The sequence below is a fragment of the Nuphar pumila genome, chromosome 2 (assembly GCF_984573655.1).
Source record: "Nuphar pumila chromosome 2, dmNupPumi1.hap1.1, whole genome shotgun sequence".
NCBI classification, from domain to species: domain Eukaryota; kingdom Viridiplantae; phylum Streptophyta; class Magnoliopsida; order Nymphaeales; family Nymphaeaceae; genus Nuphar; species Nuphar pumila.
The window spans coordinates 19,390,484-19,399,992 of record NC_143250.1 but is presented as its reverse complement, the minus strand read 5'-3'; the positions used below and the strand labels follow the sequence as shown (position 1 = coordinate 19,399,992).

General features: G+C 41.4%; 1 protein-coding gene across 1 annotated transcript; it reads left to right on the top strand.

Annotated features, from left to right (window-relative positions):
- The first annotated feature begins 3,686 nt into the window (after window positions 1-3,686).
- LOC149844951 (putative inorganic phosphate transporter 1-7) lies at window positions 3,687-5,279 on the top strand. Its single transcript, XM_089986575.1, has one exon. It carries the CDS (start codon window positions 3,687-3,689, stop codon window positions 5,277-5,279), a length of 1,593 nt encoding a protein of 530 aa, XP_089842701.1.
- The last annotated feature ends 4,230 nt before the right edge of the window (window positions 5,280-9,509 follow it).

The following is a 9,509-nucleotide window of genomic DNA, read 5'->3' as shown; positions in this document are numbered from 1 at the left end:
GTGAGGAGATGAACTTGCCCCTCCTCTCTAAGATGTCTTGGCTAGTAGCCTCAAAACAAGACAACCCATGGGTTAGGCTTGTGTCAGTTAAATACTCAAAAGATGACCCCATCTGGTACCAATGGAATGTGAATGGATACTCATGTGGATGAAAAGGTGTGGTTGAAAGCATCAAATGGATTCAGGTAGGATCTAAGTGGAAAATTTGGTGATGGGTGTAGAGTCTTGTTCTGGTTTGATCCTTGGACTGATTATAGTCCTCTCTTGCAGCGTGTTGATGGTTAGTGGAGTAAAGACCTCTTGAAACGAACGTCATATATATAACTGTGGATTAGATGATTGATCATTCTAAAATTGATGTGTGCTTTCTAACAGATATATCAATTCAGGTGACTTAGGTGCTTTACATGTTGCTCCACTCATTAATGGTGGCATTCAAAGAGGCTCATCTCAAGATGTATTAACTTGGTGTGGGAATAAAGAATTTACCACGATATCTATTTGGGAGGCAAATCGAGAGAGAGGCCCTCCTTTCTCTCTTTACTAATATATTTGGTTTCTGAAGCATGCTCCACGTGCTGCACTTTCTCTTCGGTTGGCAGTAGGCAATAGACTACTTACCCAAGATCCGTTGCAAATATTTGGATTTAATCTGGCGAGTAGATGTGTGTTATGTGGTGAAGACAGTGAGTTTGTGGATCAACTTTTTTATTTCCTGCAAGGTAACTGCCTTAATTTGGAGTGAAATGTTTCATATTTTGGGCCCCGGGAGATCCCAAAGGAGAATCAGTTGAGCTCCTTGTTATGGTGGGGGGAGTCATGGCTTTGAAGATATCAAGTTAATTGAGCTTAGTTATTAGCCTTTCAAGTGGCTGTTTGGAAAAAATCTGGGAAATCCAATGTGATATCATGTTTAACTCGACAACCCTTCACAACTCATCCATCATAGTCTTGGTTTTAAATGAAATTCGTAGTCAGATTCTGAGTTGGTGCATGGCATAATCATCAAGTTGTTACCAACTGGCTAGTAGATCGATGGATGCCTCCTTCACCTGGGTAGATTAAAATTAATGTGCATTCTTTGCAATGGAAAAGATGGAGGATTGGAGACATCACAAGTACAAACTTATTCATTGGGATTTTGGTTTATCGATCAACTGAGTTTAGATATGAGTTAGTAGCTTGGAACCATATTCTTGGCCGTCCCCCCAACATCCAATCATCGAGTTGGGATGTAGATGGTAGAACAAATAGAGTTTTGGAAGGTCGAGGTGCTCACTTGATGCTGGGGTAGTTAGAGAGATGCTTTCTTCAAAGTTGATCGCATTTATTGTGAGCAAGTACCAAAGGGGGAAGAACTATGTTCTGAGGTGCTTAGCTAGGTTGGAACTAATACCAGGATACAAAAATCTGGAAAGATAAACCTCCTGATTGGTTCCTGATTCAAAATGATATAAAAGTTTTTTATGAATTGTAACTGCTAGGGGTCTGCCTAACCTCGGCTTGGCAATTAAAAAAAATGTATTTGGTGCTTGACGTGCATGTATTGCATAGACACACATAAGCTTATAACCTCATACAAGTTGGACTAGCAGAGGCAAACACCACTAGGCCAAGTCATGGTGACGGCCTCTGTCTGAGTTTGGCTATTTTGCTTATTTAAAATCTTTGAGATTGTTAAGTGAACTAGGAGCAACTTAGGTTTCAAAATTTGAACTTATCGAGTTCGTTCTTGTGATCCGAGTAGAATGTTTTTTCTTACAAATTTGATTGCTTCCACTACACCTCATATGGCAGAAACTATAGCCCCTACACTATGCATTAAAAGTTCTGATCTAGCTCTCACAGGTCGAAATCATGGGGTGTGATTTTTTTTTTTAATTACTGGCGAGAACTTATATGGTGCCTGATTTTTTCAGGTAAGAACTTAGAAGGCAATAAAAAACAAAACATTAAGAGAAAAGTAAATTAACCATGCCTCATATTTTCTTGAGCAAAACAGGTAATTGTGACAAAAGTTAGTGTCATCTCTCTGTAACAAATATCGCGAGATTTATAAAAATTAATCTCGCGATAGTATCGCAAGAAATTGCCTGAAAGTTTAAAACGGCAATTTCTCGCGAGATTTTCAATCCATGACAAATATCGCAATATTTTCCATTTTAGAAGATATTTATCGCAAATTTTTCATTTTTAAATGTGTTTTATTTATATTTTCTTATAAAATTTATTTGTTTTATATTTTTTAATTTATTTTTTATTGCCAAGATTTTGCCAAAAAAAATGCAAGATTTATGAAAATTTTCAAAATTTCCCGAGTTTTTTTTACTCCCGAGAATTTGCCGTTTTTAACTTTTGTCACTATGATGTCATCTAGGTCTTTATTGGTAAACCAAATAGTTTCAATAGAGTACAAGTTTTTAGTCATGTTTGTGTAGTTTTCTTATCTACCTTCCCATGGCTTTATGCTAATGGGATGGTTGCTTAACCTTTAGCAAAATATTCTGGTACCGGGTTTGGTTCAGACTCAGGTAAAACCAGACCCAAACCTCATTTGAGATTATTGTACCCAATCCAGACCCGAGTTTAATCAGACTCACCATAAGATAAACCATACCTGCTAAAATAACGGACCCTTTGGGTCCAACCCAGATTCTAATCTGACGTTATTTATCACCGAACCCTGATCCTGTAAGGTTTGGTACAGGTCGGATACAGGTCAAACCCGACCCATTTACACCCTAGGTGATAGTTTACCCACTTACCAAGTGCGAGGGTGTCATATTTACTCCACTTAACAAGAGCAAAAAAGACTCGGATATCAAGTTAAATCTCGAGTAAAGAAAGAAGTTTCAATCAACCATTCAAGAGTTGATGCGGGTGTAATATGGTTAGAGACGTGTCTTTGAAGGAGGATTACAACTAATTAGTCTCCTATTAGGGTTTCTCCATCTAGGTGGTGGAATTAAGTTCCTATATTTTCCTACAACGTAAAAAGCGCAAGGTGACTCTAATTCCCAAGTTTCATGGGAACTGGAAAAGTTAGGCTTTAATTCTTCTCTCTCTCATACTCTTTTTTGTTTGGAATTTTTTTATTATTAAAAATCTGAATACATGTGTAAATATGGCGTTGCATTAAAGATATTGGCTATGACATAGGGTATGATGACAGGAATCAAGTTCCTTTTAACCAACCCGCACAATTAACCGCGGTTTCGTTTTTGACCAGGGAAGCAGCATATGCTTTGCGAGATCCCCTTTCCCAGCAGTTAAATACGGAAGCGGGTATCCTCCCCCATCTCCCAAGTCCAAGAAGCCCCTCCACCCCCCCTCTAAGCCCCCAAACCCAACGCTCTCTCTCTCTCTCTCCAGCCATCTCTTTCTCTCTGTTGCCCTCCATTACAACAAAATCTTGAATATCGTACTCTTCATTTGCTATCCTTGGTTTATCTTTTTACTAATACGTCCTAAAGATAACTATCGTCGTAACGATAACAGTGGCAGTGTGATCTTGGTTATCTTATCGTCCCATGCACCCACCAATCCAGGATCCACCAATAATTAAGCAGATCAAAACGGTTAGGGTTCTACTCCAAGAAACCTTGACAAGCGGTAGAGGGTCTGGCTGCGGTGCAAAGGAAGGAAACCAAGCGAGCGTCCGTAGATCGATGGTTGCGCCAACAACAATGGCAGGGGAGCAGCTGCAGGTGCTGAACGCGCTGGACGTAGCGAAGACGCAGTGGTACCACTTCACCGCCATAGTCATAGCTGGGATGGGATTCTTCACCGACGCCTACGACCTCTTCTGCATCTCCCTCGTCACCAAGCTCCTCGGCCGCATCTACTACCACGAGCCCGGCTCCAACAGTCCGGGTTCCCTCCCGCCGAACGTCTCCGCTGCCGTCAACGGAGTCGCTTTCTGCGGCACCCTCGCCGGCCAGCTCTTCTTCGGCTACCTCGGCGACAAGCTTGGCCGTAAGCGAGTCTACGGCCTCACCCTCGTGCTCATGGTCCTCTGCTCCGTCGCCTCCGGCTTCTCCTTCGGCATGTCCCCTACCGCCGTGATGGCCACGCTCTGCTTCTTCCGCTTCTGGCTCGGCTTCGGCATCGGCGGCGATTACCCCCTCTCCGCCACTATCATGTCGGAGTACGCCAACAAGAAAACCAGGGGTGCCTTCATCGCGGCCGTCTTCGCCATGCAGGGCTTCGGCATCCTCGTCGGCGGGATGGTTGCGATCGTCATATCGGCCGCCTTCCAGGCCCGATACGACTCGCCCAGCTTCGAAGCCGATCCGATTCGATCAGTCCCTCCCCAGGCCGACTACGTCTGGCGTCTCATCCTCATGTTCGGTGCGCTTCCCGCCGCGCTCACCTACTACTGGCGGATGCGGATGCCCGAGACGGCCCGGTTCACGGCGCTCGTTGCCCGGGATGCAAAGCGTGCAGCGGCCGACATGTCCAAGGTGCTCAACGTCGATATCGAGGCTGATCGGATCGTATCGGACGAATCTAACCGGTTCGGGTTGTTCAGCTCGGAGTTCGCCAGGCGGTACGGGACGCGGCTCCTGGGGACGACGACCACCTGGTTCCTGCTGGACGTGGCGTTCTACAGCCAGAACCTGTTTCAGAAGGACATCTTCTCGGCTGTGGGATGGATTCCGGCGGCGAAGACGATGGGCGCGATCGAGGAGGTTTACAGGATCGCCCGGGCCCAGACCCTCATCGCCCTCTGCTCCACCGTTCCGGGCTACTGGTTCACCGTGGCGTTCATCGATCGCATCGGGCGGTTCTACATCCAGCTCGGGGGGTTCGCGTTCATGACGGCATTCATGCTGGCACTAGCGGTCCCCTACGGGCACTGGCTAGTATCGGAGAATCGTATCGGGTTCGTGGTGCTGTACGCGTTCACGTTCTTCTTCTCCAACTTCGGGCCTAACGCGACGACGTTCGTGGTGCCGGCGGAGATATTTCCGGCGAGGCTGCGGTCGACGTGCCATGGGATATCTGCGGCGGCGGGGAAGGCCGGAGCTATGGTCGGGGCGTTCGGGTTCCTGTACGCTGCGCAGAGCCCCGACCCGGCGAAGGTGGACAGGGGGTACCGGCCAGGAATCGGCATGAGGAGCTCGCTGTTCGTGCTGGCGGCCTGCAACTTGCTCGGGTTCCTGTTCACGTTCCTGGTGCCCGAGTCGAAAGGGATGTCCCTCGAGGAGGTCTCCGGCGAGTCGGAGGGAGCCGAAGGCAGCGTTGCAGATGAGAGCACGACGGTTGCTCCTGCGTGAAGGGCTTAAGCGGGTACGTTGACGGGTGGTGCTTTTTGGGTACCCCGTTTCATGGATGAACAAGTCATCTGGTGTGGGCCTTTGCACTTCAGAGAGAGAGAGACAGAGCAACACTTTTCCGTCTTTTCTTTTCTTTTTTTCTTTTTCTTTTTATCTTTTTGGAATTGTGAAGGTGGGTGGAAGACGATCCGTAATAGTTGGGTGGGTTACGTGGGATAGGTACTCTTTTAGGTCCTCGTTTTTCTTTTTAGCCTTCTTTTTAGCCAATCGTAATTGCCATGGTGTTCAAATGCTCTCTCTCTCTCTCTCGGTTTTGAGCGCTGTACAATTTAAATGGTGAAGTTTCTCTTATCATATACTCTTCGGAAACTGGTGTTCATGAATGCGTGTGTATATCAGTAATTACAGATTTCATGCAGGCACTAATTATCTTTTGATGATGCTGCGATGAGTGATAAACTGCAGCATCAAATAGAATTTGTATTAAGGTGTGAATAATCAGTCCCGTTTTTCCGTCCGTTTGAATGGCTTGTTTCCCAAAAATGGCGCCGGAAAAAAACGGTTTAGCCCCGCTCCACCAAACACGATTCTAAATCTGATGAGATTTGGAATCGTGAACCCTCATTTGGCACCGAAGTGAATTGCTGTCTCACGATTCCGTTCTCGCATTTGTTTTGACATGAGGAAATGAGGCCGGTGGGAATCGTTCTCTGATTTGAATGAAAGCATCGAGTGCTTTGTAAAGTATGGGGGGGGGGGGATGCAGTGATTTATTTACTCATGGAATTTTTGTGATGGCACGGATCGATTTTCTATGTTTTGCATGGTTTTGAGCAGTGCAGTTATTTTTTAATAAATGTGCAAAATAGTTTAATTAATTTTGAATAATATTTTAATGAATTTAATACGTGTCACATTCAGATTGACATGTAATATTTTTTTAATTGTTTTTTGACCAATTCAGAGCGATTCACTTGAGAATCGTATCAGCCGATTCACCTGAATTGTCGACCAAACAATACAGGCCCGATTCCGATACTACAACATTGGTTTCGAGTATTTTCTAAAATCTATCCTTCGATCTGATCTAGTTTGAGAAAGTTTCATTCATAATGCCAACTTTTGACCTTTAGTTTCAAAAATGAGCTTCATATTTTTAAAAATTTTAATATAAGCGCCTGTTTTCTTGAAAACTGTTTGTAAACTTTGTTAAATCACAAGGCAAATTACTGTAGTAACTTTCATCATTAAGATTTCAATCGGTTTGGTTTTTCTTTTTTCTTTTTTAAGATGAAGAATAAGTATTTTTATTTTAAAATAATACAAAAACCAAAATATACGATTTCAAGATGATAGATGTTGCAGAAAAAGTTGTAACTCATAGCCAAATTTGAAAAAGTAAAAACCTTTTCTATGATTATGGGCAAAAATTAGCCCCTGAATAGAATTTTCTCTTTTTGATCCTGTTTTGTTTTCCTCGATCCATCGTTGCATGGTCAGATTCTTGATTTTGGTGATGCACAGCTGACAGAAGCTCAGCCCAAGTCTAACATCTTTTATTATATAGATCTCTCTGCCTTCTGTCACTTCTTATACTTGTGATGGGACGATCAAAACAAGATGAAAAAGATGACGGCACCTATCTTTTCTCTGACAGATTCAATCTATGCCGGAGAGTCAATTTCATGGGACCCTTTTGAGAAATCTTTGTTCTGTTTTTTCTTATTTTCTTTGTATATAGAATAATGCATGGAGCCAGCAGGAAGCCCTCTCTACTTGGTGTGCACGTCAGGCATCACATTCTCCTTCAATTCCTTGATAAACTGCCACGTTTGACCACAGCACTGTTTCAGTGTCCGTAGTGTAAACACCATGGACCATTTATTCTTTTTTGCAGACTGAAAATAGTTCTCCGTTCCTCTTCAACTTTGCATCTAAAAGAACATGCACTGTGAGTATCGAATTCTTGATGTTTTTCAATTCAGATGTCTTCCAAACAAATTCAAAGGTCTTTTTTTAATTCAACTCACCTAACCAGCTATCCAGAGCCCTTCTTATAAGCCTTTTTCATATGGATATTTAATTAGCAGAGCAAGATACAAAATTTTCGTATTTTTTGTTTAATTTTTTTTTTATATAAAACGTGTGTATCTATCGAAAATGTACTAGTCTTTGTGCAATGTGATTGCACACTTTTAGTTTACTGCTGCACCTGATCACCTGTCATAGTTGGAATACAGCCTATCAGCTGTGAGGCCCAACATCAAAGGTGATAAAGTGCCGCAGCATATTTAAAGTGTGCAATCACATTACACCAGATCTCGATTCATAGAAATGAAGCTTGTCTCTACTAAAAAGCCACCCCTAAAAATGTTTGCCTTCACCTTTTACTTGTAATCAACCAGTCACTACACTATTGCTTTCAACAACTGAGATGCTCACAATGGTCTAGATTGGTCCAAATGCTCCCAAACACTGACCTTTCTTGTGGGTTTCTGTGGTTTTACACTTTTTGCTCTTGCACTGGTGTTTTTCCTTTTCAATGGGGCTGGTTGTTGGTGATACCTAAGCTGGATAACAACCAGCCATGTTGGTTCCAGGCTAGGTTGCTGACATAAGGATTTATACTAAAGCATAGCATATGCTCATGTACAACCGAATATTACCCTTCTCCTTTTCATGCTTGCAGAATGTCCCGACGTTCCACACAGACACATGCACACAAAACCATGCACAGGCACACGAACACGTGCACATAAATTTTTCTGTTTTTTTTCCTTTAATTAAGAAATACATGCACCTAACTAATAGCTTGTTGATTAAGCATTGCATATGCACAAAGCGGTGGTCCAAACCACTACATTTTTATTTCAAACTTATTCAAAGATATGAGTTATGACAAATCTTTTGTGTTTTTTCTATTAAAAAAAAAAGACAAATCTTTTGTGTTTGCATTAATTGTTTTTAGGTGTTGTTTAGTCTACCCCTTTTTGACAATTTTCAGTGAGTATATGATCGATCGCCACTTCGTACCTCTCCTTATAACAGGTCCATACCATCATGTTAAACGTTAATTTTATTTCTAATATGGGTTGACACCCTCACTTTCACATAAGTACGTGTTCATTTCTTGTTTTATTATTGACTGATATCAGTCATCGGCCTTTTTTTTTTTTTACTACGAGGAACCCTTGCCGACGCGAAGAAAACCCTGAGTGGGCACCCACAACCACCCTGTCTTACGTAGCCTACCTTTGAAAGCTACGGACACATTCGTGCACCAGCAGGGTTTGATCCGGCATCTCCATTGCAACGCCCTCACAACCACCCGGCTGGCTACACGGGTGTAGACACCTTAATTTTGACCAAATAGTTTTCTAACAAAATCTTCTTTCAAAATATAATGTGTTTCGGATTTTTTATGAGTCATAGTTAGGCTCAAATACATTTTTTGCCTTTAAAATGACATTCTAAGGTTTTATCCAAAAGATCAATTAAGCTACAAAATTTTAGCTTTCAAACAAAATAAAATCCACATCAATACGATATTTAGAGTAGAGTAATTACAAGAAAAAATACCTTTATTGGCATGTATCCGTGACGCACCATTAAAAGATAATTTTAGGGGTTTTGTATTATAATTCATATTTTTGAAATTTATTGAGTGAATGCATATTAAATCCTATTTTTTCTCATATATGCTTTGGATTTTAAGGGTTTTGTATTTTAATTATTAATTTTGTAATTTATTTATTGAATGCATGCAAAATACAATTTTTTTTATGTATGATTATGTCAATTTTTATTTAGTGAATGCATGTTAAATCTGATTTAATTGTTAATTTTATAATTTATTTAATAAATTTATGATAAATCTAAATTAATTGTTAATTTTGTAATTTATTCAGTGAATGCATGCTAAATCTAATTTTTCATAATATTAGTGCCAATGAGTTGAAAGTAAGTTTTTTAGATTTTATTATCCTCAATCTATGTTATTGTGGTGCCTGAAGGTGTTGTATTGCTTGGTAATTGCTAATTGAAGTGTCGAGTTAGAAATTTGTTGTATTTTGAACTCACATTTATTCTGCTAAACTTTACCAGATAGCTTTTCCCTTCTTGATTTAAATGAGGCAAAACTTTGTTAAATTGTTTTTGCCGGTTCTTGTCCCATTTGCAATTGGTTCAGAAATAGCTGGTTCCATAACTTATCCTTCTTCTCATTGTGGA